This window comes from Trachymyrmex cornetzi, unplaced genomic scaffold, assembly GCF_001594075.2.
Source record: "Trachymyrmex cornetzi isolate Tcor2-1 unplaced genomic scaffold, Tcor1.1 scaffold117, whole genome shotgun sequence".
Classification (NCBI taxonomy): Eukaryota; Metazoa; Arthropoda; class Insecta; order Hymenoptera; family Formicidae; genus Trachymyrmex; species Trachymyrmex cornetzi.
In genome coordinates, this window is record NW_017295730.1 from 1,782,604 (window position 1) to 1,805,615 (window position 23,012).

Below are 23,012 nucleotides of genomic sequence, written 5' to 3' on the forward strand. Positions count from 1 at the left end.
GATATATTCAAGTACAGCATATTAATAAACAGTGATTTGTTATATTAATAAATCCAGTTATTAGCTAATAAAAAATACTCAATAAAATATTCATAATATTTATTAAAAGTTCATTATATCAATGAATTTAAAGTCAGTAAATGTCATTCATTGATATTATGAATAACATTTTTTTCAGTGTATCTTTCATCATTAACAGCGCCAATTGTTGTTATTTTCATAAACAATGTTGTGCGTAATTTATTTTGTCCATGATAAATTTGATAATAAATATAACGGACTTGACTATTAAAGGATTTCGAATTGTTTTTGAAATTTTTGTAATCATTATTGCAAAGTAGACTAAAATACCTTTCTTTTACCTCATTCAATCATTATGTTATCTGCCAGGACTGGCGAGTTATTTACATAAATGTGAAAATGTTGGGAGTGCGTACTTTATTTTGTCTAGTACTGTATATATAAATATTAATATATTATGCATATATAGGTGTATATATACAGCCATTGACAAAATTATTAGGCACCCTTGCTTTTTCTAAATTTTTCTGAATGTGCATAAGCTCTCTATTTGCGTGTTGTTTTCATGCTACTGACTTTGTGAGAAGGTCAAGCAACTGAGGCATATAAGTTTCTTAGAGAAATGATAATATGTACAAAACTGTTTAGTGTGCATTTCGACTTCGAATAATACGGACGTTATCAGTCTTGTTTCGAGCAATTGCTAGGCAATTCTTTATCTTATTATTGTTAACATATTATCCGAGATTTCAAAATATGCCTAAAACACGCGAGTTGAGTGAAGGAAAACGGGCTCAGATTATTGTGTTGCATTCCGTAGGATTATCTCAAGCGCAAATAGCAAAAAAAATAAAATGCTCCCGTTGCGCAGTTCAAACTACAATAAAAAGATATAATGATACTAAACAGTTTAAATCCAGATCTGGAAGAGGAAGAAAACGAAAGACTACTGCCAGAGAAGATCGATATTTAAAGCAAAATGCTCTAAAAGATAGTGTTATTTATTTCCTTATGAATTGAAGAAATTGTCAAATAAATAAGGTGCCTAATAATTTTGTCAATGACTGTATATAGATTTTGTTACAGATTCTGCAGACCAATTCGACTGCTAACTCTGACTACCATCCATAATGAATCAATGAGCCTGATTCCGATTGTGATTGGTTTACTATGGATCAACAGTTAGAGTTGGCAGTCAGTTTAACCTGCAATGTCGGTAGCCTGATACGGATTTTAAGGGGATCTTAAAGTGAAGATCGAACTCGGACGGAATCGCTATTTTACCTATTTAAATAGGACTTACGTATACAATTTATGTGTTATTGACATATTATGCATCAATATCTCATGCACATAAATTTTGGAAAACGATATTGTATAGAATTAGATGTCTAAATCTAATTCCAAGAACTCGGTGTTATTTTTTCGTGTATTGTACTAGTATGTAGCCTTCAATTTTGTAGAATTGCAGAACAAATATATTATATATTATATAATACATTAAGCAATTATTGTCATAACTTGACAACTGTAGACAGCCATTAATATTGATTGGATTATGACGTGGTAAGGAAGACTCCAATTAAAAAAATTTTTGTCGTTCTTGGCATAAATTCTATACTAGACTAGAATTAATCCGCACCTACACATTAATTCAAGAAAAGTATTCCCAAATCTATAAAAATAATATTGTATAGACAATATATTGGGTGGGGGAGAAACTTTCTTCGTATTTTTATACAAAAGTTTTTCATTTATTGCGAAATTTTCATTGGAATTATATCATTCGCTAGAGCAAAGTTTCAGCTTTAAGAATCTATTTTTTACGGTATGATGATTTTTATTGGAGTTATGAGAGAGCAATCAAAGTCAGAATGCTCCTTTACTTAACTCGCGAATAACTCAGGAACAAAAAATCATAAGAACATTAAAAAAAATGATTTTGTAGGGAGTTTCAAGCTTTCACAATAGATACTCGAAAATTTTCGTAAATTTGTTTTGGATACGTGAAAGACTCCCTAAGCGAAAAACAAATTTTTCATCTTTTTCAGCTCGTAATTTTTATATATAAAAATTACCAAGCTCACAGAAACTCAAAAAATATAGTAACCTTTCGAAAGTAGAAATTTCAAGCTTTAAAACCCTTTTTTTAAATTTAAATTTCATTTAAATTTTCATTTTTGACGAAGATATTGTATATACAATTTTGAACTAAAAATAAAACGATTCAACTTTCTCCCCAAACCCAATATATCATTCGATGAAAATTATTGTTTTTAATCAGTAAAACAGACTACTTTAGGACTCCTTCATTAATGATCTCTTATGTTTGTTGCAAAAAACGTATTTGCAATATATATTTTTCTATACGATTACTTTAATTTTCTTCCTCTAATTTTATTTTTGTGTTAATGTTTAAAAATTAAAATTTTACATTTATAAAATTATATTACAGGAATTGTCAGTAAAAATTATGTTCTAGAAATTTCATTTTATATTAAATAACTGCATTTAACGTATAAAAAATTATACTTTCTCCTTCAGACTCCGAATAATTTGTTTTAAAAAATATAAAATGTACTCCTTTCATATGACTCAGAGATGGTAACCCTACCTTAAAAGATAGTATAAAAGAGCGCAACAGGATACGCTAAGAACGGCCGTCATTTGTCCGGCAAGTAGTAACGTTCAGCTATAATTCCGACCTTAATCGCGCGATGCAACGACGGAAATGCGCGAAGAGGGCGGCAACCTATCAAATGGGAGGTATTACTCTCCGCATTCCTACGCGCACATGGCGGTCATTCCGTCGGTAGTGAAAAGAAACCCCGTCGAGAGAATAAAGTGAATGGAAGGCAAACGATACGCGGGGAAGACGATTCGCTTTGGCAAGCTAAAATTGCTCTTTGAACCGCTTATAGATCGAGAACAAATACTAAATACATCGATAAAAACGATAGGCAATAGCGTAAGCTTTTATTTGTACACAATCTACGTTACGAGTATTCAGACGTTTCTGTAATGCGCCATAAATATTCAAAAAAAAGATAGAGAAGTCATATTTTTCAGCGAATTCCGATTAGATTTCTCTTGATATTCAGAAGAATAACTGCTTCATGAATGTAATTGACATTTAAACAATCGTAAACTTTGATCGTTTCATATAAGGCAAAATATGAATTAGAACAAAAACTTACACTGTTGAATTTTATAGGGTTAAATTAACTCAATGTGAGTCGCTCCTACTCAATAATATCATTATTTTTACTAAAAGAATGGTTATATTTGACACTATACAGTATCAATTTAACATTATATAGTGTCAAATTTAATTATCATTTTAGTTAAAAATAACGATATATTTAGTAGAAGCAGTGGCGACTCACATTAAGTTAATTTGATCCTATAAAATTTAACAGTGTACGCTCCGTAATATTTGAAGATTAAAATAAAATTGGGAATCCTCTGTATGACATAAGGGGGAAAACAAATGATCTTTTTTAACGATATTGAATTTTGCTATCCGTAAAAGAAATAGATTTGGAGACTGTGTGTTGAATGGCGGTGTCGCAGTCGTTAGAATTTACGAGCCGTTTCTCTATGCAACTGGACTACGAAAGTAGTTACAGAGAGAAGAGAGAGAGAGAGAGAGGGGGAAAGATGGGGGAGGGAGAGAGATGGGGGGGGGAGGCTCGTGCTTCCTTCTATCGCGTTGATAACGAGCATGGCAGTCACTTTTTCGGTCGTAAAATAAAAATATTCGCCTACCAGCGACGGTCTCCGGTGACGGGGATGGCACATAAAGGGAGAGAGAGCGCGAATAGTAATTTTTCACACCCATGGTACATCGTTTGGCATGTTTCCAGCATTGCGTGCTTCCATAAGCAGGATACGCCGAATCCGGAGAGAAATCATAGGAATAGGAAGAAGGTCGATGTCTAGGGTTCGTGCCCTCGAGATACCGTAAATGGTGATGGAAATGAGTAAAAGTCGACTGCTAATAACGGAATTTAGCCACATTTTTTATCTAAATTCTAATTTACGACGATAATTTTTTCTCGCTAAAGTGGTTTGTAAGGAAGATTTTGCATAGAACACACACACCTCAGTAAGCAAGAAACATTTTGGAATATTTCTGCAACGTTACAACGTTGTTACAGGGTTGAATTCAGCCTAATGATTCCGAGTATCCTGCGCCGGAAGTAGCCGCTGGAAAAAAAGGATAACCAGGCAATTTACCTTTGCGGCAGATGTAGTCGCCAGGTGAGAAAAGAACGGGCCGTAATCGCAGCACCAGCTCGCACAGGAAGCCAGCCTCCGTGTTTTGGAAGATCTCGACCCTCCTCAGCGTGTCCAGGTGCACGTTTATCGCGATTTCTGCCTTTAGCTTATCTGCGAAAAAGAGAAATGATTGCGGAGTGTAAAAAGAGGGAAAGAAACAGGGAAGGCTTTACGCACAGTGGAGGAAATATTAGGAATAAATATTAAGATTTTAATCTATTAGGAATTATATATTCCGGTGTAACCAATTTCTGACAGGTTGAAATTTTAATATTTATTCTTGTTCCTAATATTCCTTCCATTATGCGCAGTCTCTAAAAATCGGAATGTAAAAAGAGGAACAGGGAAGAATCAGAATCTCTCCGAATTCATTCCGAAGAGAACAGTTTATACTTTCGCCGCGCAGGACGTGCTGAAAATGCAATGTATATGGTCGAGACAGGTCGCTATAACGTGTAAAGGGTGTATATCCATTTTTAATTAACTTGCAATTTCAAAAATTTACACGATGCACGCTTTTCACCCTCGTTTTCCTTCCGTTATTTTATATACTCTTCTCTCTCTTGATATTTAAAATTTCGCAACGCGCGCGGTGAAATTTTTGTGCGCAACAATTCACATCGCCACACAGCGGAAGTCATTGTGCTCCAGAGGACTGTTTCTGTTGCATTGCATTGCACGGCAACTTCATCCGAAACTTCAAAGAGTAAAACCATTCTGAGAAGAAAAGATGTTTTTATCAAAGCGCGTCTCATTAGCGTGAGAGACACTTCTCATTCTTATCTGCAGAAGGTGAAAAAAAATCCCTGTTACAATTAAGTGAAATAAAAATAGTCAACTGAAGTTCTTTTATAAATTGATATGTATGCATGGACCGTCATATATTCTTTATAAATTAATATTATCTCGAATGTAAAATTATTAATATTTCTGTACAAACTCAATAACAAATTAGAATAGTTTCCATTATAAAGCGGAATATCCGATTTCAATATCCGTTCTTTTCGGAATATATCTACAGAAATTTATTATTATAAATCTCTTATTATATAATTATTAATTATTTGCTGTTTAAACTTTATTACTTTTGTAATTAAATAATAGTAATTCGGCTTTGCAACAGTCTTGCGTTTCTATGCAATCACTTTCTTGGCGGAAATATCAATATTATACATATAATTATTAATATTAATACTAATATTAATAAGCAAATATACTTCATTAAATGCCTATTGTAATATATATTAGGTTATGTAATTAATAATTAATAATTCTTGTGCAAACTAATGGCAGTTTCGTAAAATAAAAATTTATTGACTTGGTATTATTTCCCACATGAATTCTTGATTACAAGAATAAAGTTTAATATATTGTTACTATTGTTATTGAGATAATTATAATCAAACGCACCAGAAATTGGTAGTTAACCCAGAAGCATGTCGACCGTATAAGTACGCTACGATGTTACTATTATTATTGCGGCAATGCAGCTGTGTAATTAGCACTAAGTTCTGCAAATTAGCGTTAATTGTGATTATGCAAGCTGTAGCAAGTATCGGTAGCGCGTTAGTATTTTTCGCTTTTCACGTCAATTTTGTCGTCGATCGATGTGTCTCTTCCCGATAATATTAACGCGTAATGCAGCCTAATTGCTGTCTCTGTATCGATATAATCCGATTATTATTACCGCGCAAAAATGTCTCTCCCGATTGTTTTATTACGCGTGTGAACAGTATAGGTTATTTCATTATTTTATTATTTCATTAGAAGAACAATCTTTCAGGCAATGTGCATTTCATAACTCGACGAAATAAGCTTTAAAAAAAGAGATCAAAGATGATAAGATTTGATATTTCGATCATTTTATGTCGAGAGCCTCTCAAAGATGTAATTTGAAATTAAAAAAGTATTTAATTATAAAAATCCAAAGCAATTATTTGCCATAGGAAATGTCAATATTATATAAAGATTTGATTTCGTTTTGATTTCGTCGAAGTAAACTTGAAAATAGAATGATAAGATTTGATATTTCACTTTACAGAAGGATCTCTTAAAATTGTAATTTAAAATTTAAATATTTAATAATAAAACGTTTTTTAAATCTAAATTCGCGCCAGGAAATGTCAGTATTATACGAAGACATTCCAGGTAATATCTCCGATATTATTTCTGGAACTTTATTGCTTGCGTTATAGCCGATTAAATGACATATATGTGTATGAAAATCTTCGCATCGTAATGGCCTACAATTTTTCATTTTGCACTAATATTCAATTTCCAACTCCTTGTTATGTCGTGTATTACACTTGGACTTTACAACACGCGCCTTATAGCGGGTTTATTGCATGAGAAATGCGCGCCATTCGAACGAAACGATTTTCAGGATGTTGTCCGGACATTCCCTGCTCTTACTCTCGTGGAAACTCATTTGAAAAGCGCATTCCGCTTTTGCGGTAATAATAATGTTGCTCCTTGGTCATTTATTCCCTCTTTAACATTCTGCGTTCATACACTATGTTATGTTAACTACGTCTAAATTTCGATTCTTCCTCCTTTAATATATAAGAGAGACAAATATGAGTTGGAAAACGAATTATTACAACGGTTGAATGAAAAAAAAGAAGTATAAAATAAATTCTTCTTAGTTTGAGAAACAAAGCGACTCGTGGAAGAGTGGTTAATGTAAAAGCCAGCTGCTTTATTATGAAGTTCTTTTTCTGTCGTTATAAGCGGAGTGATTATAAAGAAGTCCCTTAAGAAGTGCAAAGAAAACAATTGTAAATTTTACATAACGCTGCTAAAGAACGCACACTCTACGAGGGAATATAAAAAAAAATTGCTCGATATTTTCCCGAAAGCGAAATAAAACATTTTTCGACAGTATACTTCGAGAGAAAAAACTGACAATTTTCTTCTTAGTGGAAGCTTGACTCTGCGTTAAGCACTCTTGTATATATCTCGTGCAATAAATTTCAGCGTAAGTCCTTCCTATGTTACCCGGCGTAGCCCATGAGTCCCCGTTTCTTCCAGTTTATTTGCTTCTATACACACTGCGTTTTATATTGCATATAGTCTCTTTTATAGTGCGTCGCGAACGATAGAATCATTATTACACTGCTTTACTAGCATTTTAGTGGAGAATTCCCAGCAGAAATATCGTTTCATTCCAATAATCGGCTCGGAGTCGTCTTTAACAATCGGTTCAGAAACACATTTTCTACATTTACGCATTTTTTTATACTTTTCGCAATAAGCAATAAAGAAACGTTATTAAGTTTATGAAGGAAAAAACACTCGTGTATCAAGTATCAATATAATCACATTACAATACATTACTATAAATTAGAAAAAGATGATAATAGGTAATAAATAAATTTATATGTTAAACATAAGCATTTAATGTGCTATTGTATTATATTCATTCCTAATACGACATCAATTTGTTTTCCTATTTATTAAGCTAATTCTATTGACGCAAATTAAGCTAATTTTACTGACGCAAATTGTTTAGTACATCACAAAGAAAGAGATTTAATGAGTATGAGGGCGGAATAAATTATAATTTTTGGATAAGTCGAGAATTTTTAGTCTGCACTTTTATCTCATCTCTTTGCGAGAGACACCCCAGCGAAAATTCGCCCACAACCGTTTACTCTCGCGCGGTTTGCATTAAGAGGCGACGTCGGCAACCGTACATGCAGCCTGCTTACGCGTCGCTTTACTCGCATTTTAGTTTGCGTATCCTGCCAACGCGGTTATGAGATCAAATGTTTCCCGTGAAATTATATACGCTAACACCGGCGAAAGGCGGCGATATCGTTTCATTGCTCGTAAACACCACCTTCGCAATAATTTGCAGTCGCTGTTATTTGACTAATAAATTGCAGCTAAAAATGAAAAGCTTTACTTAGAATTTGCGATGGACGAAGTTACATTAATTACACGTGTATTAAATTACATATTCGCGAAATAGCTTCGCCTAACCACCCTTACATAGATTCAGCGGACTTATATAAATATCACAAAGTTACGACCACGACGTAACGCCGGATTTTCATATATCTCACGTTTATGAAAGTAAATATATGCGTCTGCATCTCTTCTATATTGCGCATTAATAAGGAGAACTACGGGGTGAAGGTGAAGAGAGAAGATAAATGATTCATATAAAAATAACTAATTACGTCTGCGTTAATTACATTTCTCTGCTTTCATAAATTACTTTTGTTTAAAATAACGGTGCACAAGCATGTTTTCCATAAAAAAAAAAGAAGTTTCAAATTCGCGGTGAATAATATTCGACTCAAATATATCTGCTCAATTTTTTTAATCTACATTGTAATTTCTAATTCTTAAACTTAAACGATTAAACACCGTTCATTCGTGTTATTTGACATTTATATAAGTAAGCGAAACTTACCTGGAAGACAACTCACTGCTTTTTCTTCGTCGGAGCACTTTTGCGTCAACCACAAGTAGTCGAACCACTTGATAACTTTAACTTGCAAATGATTCGGTACTCTCCTCATCCGCATGTAAGTCTTCACGCCGTCCAACTTTGCTGCAACAATCAATTTTTATTATTAGTAGAATATGCATTTTCAAATAACGATAAAATAACAATTGTTTACAGATTGCCGCGACGATTCCAATTGTTCTAATTCCATTTCTTAATGTTGCTACGTTAATATGCAACATCTGACACACATTTGCTTACGCTGCAAATGTGATATTAATTATCCTAGCTAATTATGTATATATGATACCGTTTCCGGTAATGTATAATAACGTTTCCGATTCAAACTAATTATCATTTAAGCATTGAAAATCTCGTGTGAAATCGGCGTCCTATTCGTTAATTCGAGAATGTGATAATACGTCATTATACAAATGAAATGTTCGATGATTATTAATCGTCGCGGTCAATATTGGCGATTAAAGTTGATAAAATTATATATAGCTCTCGCGTGAGTGCGCAAACTGAATGATTCAACGAATAAACGCGTTATGAATGCAGGATTTGACCAGTCAAAGAATTAAATTTTTTACGATTGGTTTACGATTTGGAATCGTAATAAAACCAGTTCATTATCGATTATTATCGAGATATACTTTCCGTCCGTTCTGAAAACTCTTTTCATTATTTCTACTTTATTGAATCAATTATACTATTTATAATTGTTATTATAAATTAACAATATATGTATATCGGTATAAGTTAATAGAGTAAGTTTTCTCTGGCGTACTTATATTTCTCGCAGGCAATTTTTGATCAAGGCAAAGACCGTATTGCCACAGTTATCAGTTAATTGAAACGAATGAAGACAAAAGAAATTCTCTCTCGCGCGGTTCCCATTTTTTCCCATCTCTCCGATGAGGAAAGCATTGATGGGATCGGTTAATATAGCGATATTGTGGCATATCCGTCGTGCAATCACTGCACAGGTCGCAGATCAATACTAACGCAGCGAAATGGAAAACTAAGATATGGCTACAATTTTACGGGGACCCATCTCGGTGCTATGTATTCATACGAGCGTGACATTCAATTGCTGAGGTAGAATTGAAAATATCTCATCGGAATATCCCTGAATATTAACAGGTAAAAGATATAATGTCCGAGATATTGGAAGAGATGTAGATTTCTTAGATTTCTCAGATTTCCCTAGAAAGAGATTTAAATCTTTCACTATTAGACGATAAGCTAATTCAATCAGAATATGATAGCTCAATAAATATATTTAAAAAATTAATCTATTAACAGTATTACTCTAATAAAAAATAATCTTATTAATACACACACACACACACACAACACTATCAAACACTTTTAATGAATTAAATACGTCATACGGTTTTAATAAAATGGTATTTTAATACTGTTACTGTGATGAATTAACAAGATTATTTTTAATTAGACTAATGCTGTTAATACATAATTTTTTCCCTGTACATATATTTTAATTAGAATTATTGGATGTACTTCCGAAAAGGTGAACCCTCCGATTTTCTTCTCGATTGGTATACTACTATATTTTGATGCCCTAATTACGAATATGATCGTGAAAATAACCGACAAGATCATTTTTAAGATCAAATATTAAAAAGCGATTTTTTTCACATTTTTTCACGCTTTTTGTGTAGAAAATCGCGCGCCCCTTCGCAGGGGGGAGGGGGGGGGGTGAGAGTCGCTTCGCGTGGAAAGTCGAAACCCACGTGCAACAGCACAATTATGAAAGTCCGACAACCATATCGGCACGCAATTATAATTTTTAAAATTAATTCATTTAAATGAATATATATAATAGTTCAACATCTTAACATTCAGATCGTAGCGGCGCTTCATATTTAAAATAATGTTTCTAACATAAACGGTCTTATTTCCAATCTTATTACAATTATGAAAGTTGTGCGCCTCTTAAGCAGGAGGGGAGGAGGGTGAGATATTTAACCGTAAAAATGACCTTGTCGGTAATTTCCATGATCATATTTGTAATCAGCACACAAAAATACAGTATAGTGTAGATAAAATCGGTTTTTAAATATTTGACCTTGAAAATGATTTTGTCGGTAATTTTCATGATCATATTCGCAATTAGGGCATCAAAATACAGTAGTATATCAATCGAGAAAAAAATCGGGGGGTTCACCTTTTCGGAAGTACACCCGAATTATTAGCAACATAATTTTTGGGCAATTTAATTATTGCCTCTCGTGCGTACAAATATTTGTACTGAGTATATATAATAATAAGTAAGATAAGAAATTTGCGAGGAATTGCGTAAGGAACGGCTCATACGTGTCAAGCTGTTTTGATGACAGAATGTAATTTTGCAAGTACTTTTACGACATACTTGCACTTAAAGAAAGGTGAAGCGTGCACGTAGCAGTTTCAGCTAAACTTCTTAATGCGTTGAGTAAATGTTTCGACGATTTTGCTACGTAAAGCAAAATATATTCGCGTCGAGTCATGTGAAAACTTAGTATATATAAGTTTGTAACGTCGACGCAATACGAACATTTGAAAGTATGTAAAAATAAAAACGTAGGAGAATTATGCTCAGATTTCAATGCAGATTCGTCTTGCGTTTCGGAGAGAAGACATTATTACTAGATTCATGTCGCTCGTGTCCGTTACGTTCGGAGAATCTATAAATACGGATTATGAGGAATGAAGAATGCGTATCAAGAAATGAAACGTCAAACTGTCTCCGAATGCCAATTGCTACCCAAGATATTCAATCGATATTCAATCGAGCAGGCAAGGAGCAATGGGACCAATGAAGAGGATAACGTATTTCTTTGTTAGATTACGAGCCATTGTGCCGATGAATATATTGAAAACGCACATCTTCTTGCATCAATCATATTTTAAAGAGTTCTATTTGAAAGAGCTAATCTCTTATGCAGTTTGTCGATCGGAATATTAACTAATGTTATTTTTGAAGCTGTACAGCCTTTCCGCACGTTTATATCGTAAACATAAAAAATAAATTCCATTACTTGATTAGAGATCCCACTTCGCATTAAATTAAATAATCTTTATATAAAATTAGATATCACATGGATTTTATAAAGTGCACAATTTTCCGCTTTTTCTCTAGAGACTCTTACGTTTTCAAATTTCGTTGAGTTTTTTTTTCTATTTTGGATGCTCAAATGTTAATGCATGACGCGGCTCGAGAGTCCGCAGTGCGGAGTTCACTGCAGCGATCTAATTTTGTCGTATGGATACCGAGCAACGGGATAGTCGTCGTTTCGGGGTTCCATCGCCGATCTATCCTGATATACCCACGAATGATCAATTCTGCAGATACTTCTCGGACTCGATCCAGGCAGGATTCCCCCCGCGAGCGGATCGACAAGCGCAATCCGGAATTGGCCGAAAATGGGTATAACGGGGACGCCGCCGGCCTGGCTTCGCCTCGTCTGACTGACAAGGAAGAGGGGTGGTTTCTATCGGAAATGGGCTTCCGACCGACCGACAGCCGTGCCCATTTCGCCGGCGCAATTTAACTTACTCCCCCGCTTTTCGCGCTTCTATCGCGCGGCCTCACGTCTCGTCGCCAGGATTCGCCGCCGGTTGGCGATTCGGAGGAATGGGCATAGACCGATATTGATAATATATAGCAGAACGGCCCGATTCGGCCGACGCGGCGCGATCAAAGGAAGCGAGGAGATCCTTGGCCGCGATCCAGCCGGCACCGTTCACCCGCTGCATCTCTGATCATTTTTCCAACGGGTTCATCGAACCGCGTTTGAATACGGACGTTGAGTTCGCAAGAAGCACCGATGGAAATGCAAAGCTATATATACGCTCGGAAGGACGATGTCCTTCTTGGAACACTTTTGCGCATGCAGTAATACACGAGGTGGTTGAGATATACAGGGTGATAGTCAAGTACTCTAGAATTTTAGGGGATGATTCCTCATATTAATTTAAGACAAAAACTTTATATGATCATATGTCTAATTTTCAAAGATGTAGAATGTCAAAATTGAAGGAAACATTTTGTTTCTTCCAAAAATTTCGAAAACCTGCACTCGAGCTGTTTTGATGGAACATATAAAAAGTTAAAATAATTCCATTGGTTTTTGAAATTTATTTTGGACATGTATGGTTGTATAAAGTTTTCGTCTTGATTTAGTATTTAGTATTTCTACACACAACACATACGCAATTAGTGGAATCATCTCTTAAAATCTTTTGGAATACTTAAGTACCACCGTATATATTTCCTTTATAACAGGCTTTCAAACTCGTGTCAGTGGGTTCACTTCTCGATGTTACAAGTGCAGAGAAATATAGCTCACACTATTATCCTTTTTTTTTTAGCTACGTGAAAAAATTATAGAAATTATTTATAACACTAAAATTGAAAAGATTTGAATATCATTAATTCTTCGATAAATTTTGTCGAGATGTTCTTTTCGTGATATATTATTTTTATATTTATTCATGTATCATTTATGGAAAAATCTGTGCAAATGCATTTTAAATATAATTATTACAATATATAATATTCTCTTTTCTAGAATTATTATAATATAATAAAATAATACAAATTAAATATAATGTTAAAACAAAATATTACATGTTTCGGTCTTTTAATTAGACCCTCTTCAGATATTAATATCTGAAGAGGGTCTAATTAAAATTTTTCATTTTTTAATATATAATTTAATTTAATATTGGCTCTTATATGCCCTATTATTATATTTAATTTGCATTATTGATCAAGAGTCCTTCATTATTATTGTCAATAATAAAATAAGTAATATTATATTAATATTGTATTATAATGTAATAGTTTATAATATCAATTTCTAGTCACTAAGTATTAAAACAAAATGTCTAACGCTTTAATACTCAGGCTCTGGAATGTTCGTGTTCCCCCTCAGTGATCTCGAAGAAATAAAGAGACGATGTTAAGTACGAAAGTGAGAAACGCACGTGCGTCAATGCAGGAACGAACGTAAAACTCCACTGCACTACCGTTGGTTAACGACGGAACTTTTGGATGTTTTAAGGGTTAATGGAGGGCATTTGCGGCCTGGTGCCAGTACCGAGATCAAAGCGATAATTTCTGGCTCGTTTCCAACTTCAACTTGATAGAAGCTAAGTCACGTTTATTTCGCACCAAAGAGACTCGGTTCTACGACAAATAGTAGGATGTACCTCTAGAATGATCGTACCACTGGAAAAGAATTTAAGTGGATTCTATTATCTCTTCATAGACATCGTAAAAGTTTCGTGGCACTTTATCATCCTGCAAGCGGGAGATCAAACTTTGAAGCTTCGGGAAAAGTTAATTTTCAATTTGCCGAGAAATCGACATGCTAAAATATTAAATAGCGAGACGTCTATTGACGGTTTAGCTCCGTGAGAATGTGAGTATATAAACGACGCGAGCAATTCGTCTTCTTCCTCTCAAAAAATTTGTGAAGGCTTGGCTTGAAAAATCACTGTTTTCTCTCTCGGACGGTTCTGGTCGTCAGCTTCGATCCCTAAACGACACGCCGACATTGTCTGTCCGAAGGCGCAACCTGAAACTGACAGTCGCAGACGAGGCTCCCGAAGATCGATGGATCCTCGAGACGCGGTCTTAACGACCTTGTTCCATGTTACCGATAGCTTCTACCGGAACGTCGTTACTTTCCTTTCAGTCCACTCGATCAAGGCACTCCCCCTAATGAACGGTGTCTGTAAATAGTTTGCACGTAATAAAAGTAAAGACACTGTCCGCGCTGTTCTTATAAATCATTGCCGGGGCGACGGAAAAATGGCCGTTATTCCTACGGTTATCTCTGCAGAATGAAATTTCCATTCGGTCTGTGTATTTTGTCACGATACTATTTTTGGATCCCTCTCTTTTTTTCCCCCCATTCACCGTATCATCCAGCACCGCACCTTTTTGTACGCACGAGTACCTTTTTGTTCAAAAATACGACCGTTACGCGGATTTCGTTGAAGTTTGCGTACGATCGAGTAAAAAAAGAGAGGGAAAAAAAGAAAAAAAAATATCCTTGTCGATGGGTCGTTTATTTCGAAGGTTTAATAAGGCACACTCGCTAAATATTCGAAACGAGAACAATGCACTATTACATTCGTCGAAGTAGTAGTTGGTTCGTGAACCGTTGTGTTGTTTTTGAAATCCCGCTGTGCCGGCAGGCATCGCGAATTCCCCTCCTCCCACGGTGGATTAATTTTCGCGAAAGTCTCTCGAGCCAATTAATCGGGAAACGCAGCCTCGTTAATTATCTGGAATTCTGAACAAGCGTGCGTCATGCAAACGCGCGTTACCCTATTAACAAACTCGCTCCTCATTGTTATCGAGGAACACGATATTCCGCAGCTTGATTTGATAGATTACATCGACGCGTTTTCGAATTCGAATGATTCTTTCACAGTTCGGATTTCGCGGATTTCTCGCGGGTTTATCCTACACGCGTATATGTTTTGTCCACCGTTTTGAGTTTATCCATGTGGAATGATTGCCACAAATTCTATCGGGATAGAATGTACGCGCATTTTTCAAGAAAAGAACGTATTTCACGTGTCTCTGACTCGTAGTGGCGAAGACTTAGATTAATATTCTGTCAGTTTTTATTTTTAAGATGATTTTAAATACAGTCACAAGCTAATTACAAAGTATTAACATCTTAAGACATTTTAAGACTTAAAATATATGAAATTAAAAGTAAATCTACAATCCATTTATACAATGCGATCTTAAAGTGTAAAATTCAAGCTTCAAGCTTAAGTAAGAAATTGATTAATCATAATCAAATGTGAAGAGAATTATTGATTTCTCACGCCTTAAAGCTTAAATTTTACGCCTTAAAATCTTATTGGCGTCGTTTTAGAACTATAACACCAAATGTATAAGTACAGCATAGTATAATACAATGTAAAAGTACCAGGCAACATATTCCTGTTCTCTAAATTCTTTGGAATGAAATTTTACTCTAAAGAATGAAAGTTGAGTCAGACTTGAAAAAGAGCGGCTTACTTTTCAATCTTTAAGAGTGAACTTTCACTCTTTATAGAGTGAGATTCACTTAAAAAATTTACAGAATGTAAAATTGGTCGGATGACCAATTAGGCCCCAAATTTTACATAAGCTGCTATTAGAAATTTACACCAATCAAAAATTAGTCCCAAATTATATTTAGCCGCCATTATGCACAAAGTCAATGCATAACGCATAACAAATGCATAATGCATGAGAAAATGAACCAATCAAAGTCCTTTATTTTCTTTCCTCTCCATGAAATAAAAGATTCTAATTGGGGTTGATTTTCTTATGCATTATGCGTTATGCAAAGATCTGGGCTCCGGCTTTTATACTTGGTATTCTTACATTATGGCATAGTATAAGATTATCTGGACCAGTGAGCATTCAGCAAAGTCTCCATATTAATCTACATAACATGCTCACTGATCCAGACGGTCTTACGCTATAGCTATACTTATACACTTTGTGTGCTACAGTCTTTGCAATTAGCGTAGAGTAAGTGATTTTCATTCGAGAGAGCGCGAAAAGTTTGTGCATATTTTTCCTCCAGTAAGAGAAACGCCTGACGTTCGTTATTCAGCTAATCTCCCGGATCCATTGAGCAGAATTAAAGGAATTATCCCTTTGTGCAAACTTAATTCGTTTCCTTTCCTACGTCTAATCATATATGCATACGCAAGTAATTTCCTCACCGTCCTTCTCGACAGCATAGCCGTACTACATGATGCTTAATCCAAACCGGTAACTACTATTTATTCGGATCTCTCGACAGTTGCGCAATTTCAAGTTTCGCGGGAAACTTTCAGTAATTTGAGCTGTAGGGTACAATGTCCCTTATTAATCAGGTAACATTGAAACATGTTCTATACCGTGGAAATTAATATCTAAATTACTTTGTCACGCCAGGAGCGAACTAACGCCGTGTTCCTTTCGCTCCCTTCTGTCGCGAGTGCATTATTCTCCTCGTTTGCAACGCGATTATTTGTGTCAAGGAGGAGTCACCGGCAGCAACGATACACGTGTTTATCGCGGAACTGGCATTGTCAAGCAGCGACAGCAGACTTTACGCCATGAACTTCCCGACAATTCTGTACAGACTGCGTATATATCTCTATTGCGAGAGAATGGAGTTTTTCAAGGCGCGCTTTTATCTACTTCTATGGAAAAAGCCCTCGTAAATATCTGAAGACCACAGTGATTTTTCACCAATAACTCGCTCCATTACGCGAATGTCGCAGGCAGTCTCAACAAAGCTCGGTTTCTCTCCCTTTCTTTCCTTTTCTTTCTCTTCCTCTCTGCCTCCTGCAGCAGCAACAGCAGCATTGGGCCGAAAGTGAATTTTCAACGCAATGGATCGATGAGACTGAATCAACAGCTTTTCCGCGTTTCCGCAAACGCAAATAGAATTGATACAGCCACAGCGCCTCGGTGTCGTGGCACCGTTATATTTCGCCTGGAAACGGCTTTCGATTCCGTCCTCTCTTCTTCGTCACACGAAGCCGTCCCGGTTATTCCCAAGCGTATAATACTAGAAGGCTTTATTTATGAACACGACGAATTGAGTGGACGTGAGGTGAACGTTTGGGGATTCACGAAACGTTCGTTCGCTCCGTATCCCGCTTTATCCGCTTGTGCTTTGACGTTCGTTTACGGCCGCTCTCTTGGCTATGTACAAACGGTACCGTATAGGACAGGCTCGTCTAGGGACGCATAGTAAAGCCCAAAGAAAATAGGAGAACTGAAGGGTAAAAGATATTGGATCCCGCGGCATTTTATCCATTTGATGTGCGCACGTTCTCACGGTGGCATTCTCACATTCAGGAAATGTGACAGTCAAAGCCAAGGCAAATATGGAAAGAGAGAGTGAGAGATGGGAGCAACATCAGGACGACTCGAAATCGTTGCACGAAATTGTATTGGCGATACGGTATGCATCGCCAAACCGTTGCGTCGTGTCGTTTGCTATCAACCTATTTCCGAGAAGCACATCTACAGCAAAGGCAGCTTCGCAATCGAATCCCTCGTCGTTGCGAGCCCGAATTAATGATTGTAGGACTCGAAGGGATTTCGTTTGACAAACCGCATGGTCGCGACTAGTAATCTCGATTTTACATCCAAGATCTCAAACATGTTTCTTCACTATTTGCATATCACGTACATTGTTAAATTCATAATGTTAAACTATATTCAATTTGAATTATTTTTAATCATTCGCATTCTGTACTTTAAGCAGGATGCTTCAGAATTTAGGTGTAGTTTTCATAGCTGTAGGTTAAACTAGGGTATTATGGCCATACGGAAAAGATGGCCATAGGCCATAATTCCTCCAATAATTGATAAATAGTGCATTTTTATAGTCATTCTTAAAGATAATCAATATTTACAGTAGTTCATATGAGTACACTGTTCAAAATAACAATATTAGAAATATTATCTAATATTTTTTCTTTCGACTATCTGCAAAGTTTTGCACGTGTCTGCTAAAAACTGTTATAATGTCTAATAAATTACAGTTAAGCTGCCATAATCAACATTGCATACACAATAAAGATATGTAAATTGTAATGTGACCTATAATTAATACTTTTATTTTCACTATTTATTTATAAATACTATGGCTATCTTTCTTAATGTCATGGCCATCTTTTTCCTAAAAATCAGATAAGATGGCCAATGCATACTTTATAATATTTTGATAAAATTAAAGTTCTGTTAAATATCCCAAATATTGTTAAAAAGTAACAAGAATAAATGTATGTTTTTTGCATTTTAAAAAACTATGGCCATCATACCCTAATTAAGCGTCCTACATATTTAGTTCAACAATCAAATAGATTATTTTCAGATCTGTATTTAATTAAAATTTTAGTTTCATCAGTAAAACCATCTTTTCCTTAGAGCAAAATGATTTAAGTTTAAGAAAATAAATTCATATATGTGTTCATATATAAGTAACAGTTATTCATTTAAAGAAAAATATAGATTTGATGAATAGATTCTAAGAAAAATTCGTATCGTTTCAATTTACGTTTCTCTTATTTTCTATCGCTTTCTTTTTACGATCAAATGTTACACGCGTAATAAAATAATCTCGACACCCATGTGCAAATAGTCGAAACAATTATTTGGTCGTTCGGTTTGTCTAAACGGTCCTAACAATCTATGTAACTATACCGCACCAATTAGCCGTGGTCAAGCTAACGAACCAGTCATCGTGTAATTCGTTTGCCTCGTGGCGGGCGAACTACATCATGTGGCGTTAGGTTGCTTTCAACCCAAAACTATGTCGTATCTTCGATGAAACAATTATCGGTTTCTTCAGAATTTTCGTAATTTTAGTTTGCGTCTATCAAGTGCCTTTATATTTCTTTTTACTTATGAATTCCTTGAAATCCGAAAATGTAATTATCCTTTTCATCTATCAAGTGCCTCTATAGTTTTTCATTTACGAATTCTTTTTAGTAAATCTCAGGTCAATATTTATTTCAAAAAAATATTGAGAAAAAACCAACAGTTCTGAGATTCCTAAATGAATAAAGCTTTAAAAATTTTTAATAACGTAATATTTTTTTAGGATAAAATAATAATAAAATATTTTTAGTGTGAGATAAATAATTAAAAAAATTTATTTCTCATATAACTTCAACCAGATTTTATCTTTAAAATTTTAATTTTAGATTTCACTTTAGATAACAAAGTTGAGTGTTAAAAAATTAAAGAAATATTTCTCTCCAATAGAAATTAGCGCTCCTTCATTCGCGTTTATTATCATTGCGCTGAAAATTATTCGTACGCGCGGTAGGAACTTCGCCGCAGTAGTTAAGAACTGAGCAGTCAGAAGCGCGGCAACGTTAGATACGTGAATAATCCGCAATGAAATCGGCAGTCGTGAATTTTCGGCACAGTCGATTGGATACGGGATATACTGATAAGAGCTATAGCTTAGACACTTAGAGGATCTGCATCGGCAGATCGGACTGGAATAGTGTGATCTGCTAGAACAAAATCTAATCCTGCTAGACCGGTATGCTCCTGGCGTGAGTACATGCATACGTAATTAGGCATTAAAGCAATTGGCATCAAGGTACACTGACTATGGTGCCGGAATTAGCCAAGGGCTCTTTGCTTCCTCTAGTGTTGGCTGATAGCGATGCCAATAGACTGAATACGATTGCTCCAGAAAGCCACTATTGCGGTTCCATGGCTATCTCAACGTGTAACGTGCTAATTCCGTCAACTATCTATCCATTATGGCTGTTAATCGGAAAGAGACTTCAAAACGAATAATAACGACATGCAAAAGTTAGTTTAGTTTGTTCCACAACTTTACGTTTAAATAAACTAATTTCGGCAAACGCTCAAGAACTTATGCCCATATATTACAGTATTTCCGACTTTAAGAGGATTTAGAGAATAATAAACTTGAGGGAATAATTGTCAAAAGTGACCTACTTAACTAAACCGTAAAGTAAAGCTATACGAGCGTATCAGAAAAATTTGATCTGTTTTCCGCATGAAATGTTTTTCCACGTATATCGCAAAAAAGACAGATATATCTTCTGGTAATTCTTCAAGTTGAGCTACAGACGCTGAAAGAATGAAAAATGGTATCCCATGCAATCTACCTTGCAAATCGTTGTATCACGCGTTATTACATCTCGATCCTATTCGTCTATATAGTCTTAATAGACGTTTCGTGATCTTGTTAATTATCATGCTCCAACAGTGTTATCGAAAACGTTGGATTTTGCATGCGTATAAATCCCCTTTTGCGAGGATTTCTCGCGGGACGAGCGGAAATTCCTTTTCCGTTAGACGAGAGTTACGTGCCTCCACGTGAGATAATCTACCGCTGGTACGTAGGGATCGAGTCGTGTTGTACCTTAATCCATTTCTTTCAGTGCGACTGAATGGATTTGAATTTTCAATTCAGTCTTATCGGCGGTGCACGGTGAATTTTACCCGCGTTTTTCTTTCTTCAGATTCATGCTCTCGCTCGTTCAACTTCTCTACGCGCAAGTCCGAAATTTACGCTCTCTAATCTTGAATCACATTTGAAACAACTTCTCTTCGCGCAATTGTAATCAACGTCAGAATTATTCAGATATAATTCAACATTCGTGTGTTCTTTACACAAGTAAATATTACAAGCAAGCATCTCAGAAAGTATTACACAGGGTTGAGTTTGATACACATTATGGAAGTTTGATACGTATGATACGTATGAATGCGTATTATACGTAGAATACGTATCAAACTTGTATGATATCTTTAACATAAAACCCTAATCTCTAATTTATTAATTTTATTGACTAAAAAATAATGTTTTTAGGTTTTTGAAGTTTTGAAGTATATAGCTGATTGGGAATAACTCCAAAAACTTTCCAGTTTTATTAAAAATGTAGTTTGCAAATAAAAAACGAAAAGGAAATAATACTGAAAATGTAAATGCAGTATATATATATGAATTTGATATACAATAATATTAGTAATTCGTCGTAATTTTTGTTCTTATCGTGAATTTAATTTAAAGGTACATATAATCTGACTGTGCCATAATTTTCTAATTAATTTTCAATACAATTACGTATTGTTGTATTTTAAATTGTTGATATCGCAGTAAAATGTAAAATGTTTTGCCAGTTCAAAACATCTAAATAAGATCATCGGATTAAAAAATGAAGTTATGTGATGTATAATACATAAACGCGTATGAAAGTGGAACGGTATTATACTTCAATATCATACGTAGAATACCTATGTATGATACACAGGGTATGATACAGTCCCAACCTCACTATTACAGTAGGTCGATCTGTTAGCGTTGCTTCCCAAGGAACACACCAAGTCAAGAGAAAGTAAAAATGATTTTATTTTCACGTCATGAAAGTTAAAAATGATGATTTTTTTTATTACAAAATTCGATTGTTTATTAACGTTAAGAATCAAAATAAAATCATTTTGATTTTTTGTTTACTTTTTGTGTTCCTTTATACACTTAGAATCTTTCTTTTCAACGCTAGAATATACATTTATCTCATTTAAAATTTTTGGAAATTTCAAGCAACGCAAACTTAGTATGTTTAATTTTTCTTTTGTTAAACCGACCAGTAATTTGTTCAGAATTTTTCTTAGCACAGTTTTTCTTCTTGTTTTTAAAGCTAACTTTCTCCTGTGATGAAAGAACCGTGAAAGAGGAATTCTCAGAGATATCTTTGTGGAGTATGTGCTTGCTTTTTGCCTACGGAATGGCGGAGATGAAAAGCCTTTGATTATCGAGTAGAACAAATGATGCACGCTGACTGAATATCGGCCCGAGAGTTTATTTAACAGATTGTGTAAAGAAATCTGTTTGATTGCGAATTTAATAGTCATTAGATCCTCGCCATTTTCCGAGAAACGTTTTTTTAATTTGCTTTTAAGTTTTTATTCCGGTTCTTTTCTATTTCTGGAATTTCCTCCTGCTATTGAAATTGTACAGTCTATTTTTCTTAAGCGAATGTAGAAATTAAAGAATTTGTAATGTTTCAAGCTTAATATAATAATGTAAACAAGAATAAAAAATTTCTCTCCTCTCTTCCTACATCCGTTTAAATTAATAAACAGCAATGTTGTTAGTAACATAATAGGCAAAGGAAAAATTATTTCTTTAATAATTAAATAAATATCCACGTTATTAATGTACCGTAAAAAAGTTATTTCCTTCGCATTTAATATTTTATTTCATAAATATCAAAAAGATGCAATCAATTTTATGTAATTTAAAGTTATATTTTACGATATAATACATTTTATATCTATCGACATATGCTATTCGTAATAACCAATATTAGTACGTGTCAGAGGAAAAGACAAGATGGAATAATTCGACGAAACACTTTTGAATAATGATAGTACAGCTGGCGAAGTAAAGCGGGACATTGATGTCGAATGGCGTTGCGGGAGCGAGTCAGGGAGTAGAACTTCCGAACAGATTCCCCTGTTACAAATTAACTGCGGATCCTGAAAGTTAGTCTGACTTTTGTCAGGAGAAACGTGCGAGATTCACTCAAATGGACAGGTGCTTTGTTCCGCACCATTTCAATGATGATTGCGTGATTTCATTGTATAACGGACCGGTTGCCATATAACTCTGCGTGATTTCCATTTGGTTCTTAATCAATCTTTCCGTGCTCTTTCGCATGAATTCAT

At 34.9% G+C, this 23,012-nt stretch overlaps 1 protein-coding gene across 1 annotated transcript in view; it reads right to left on the reverse strand.

Annotated features, from left to right (window-relative positions):
* Positions 1–23,012, reverse strand: part of LOC108765957 (cyclic nucleotide-gated cation channel alpha-3) — a 184,650-nt gene that overhangs the window by 39,587 nt on the left and 122,051 nt on the right. The window contains exons 9-10 of the mRNA XM_018514906.1: positions 8,723–8,863; positions 4,261–4,413 (exon numbers count right to left, since the gene is read on the reverse strand). Of these exons, the coding sequence (XP_018370408.1) occupies positions 4,261–4,413; positions 8,723–8,863 (294 nt within the window). The remainder of the gene's footprint in view (positions 1–4,260; positions 4,414–8,722; positions 8,864–23,012) is intronic.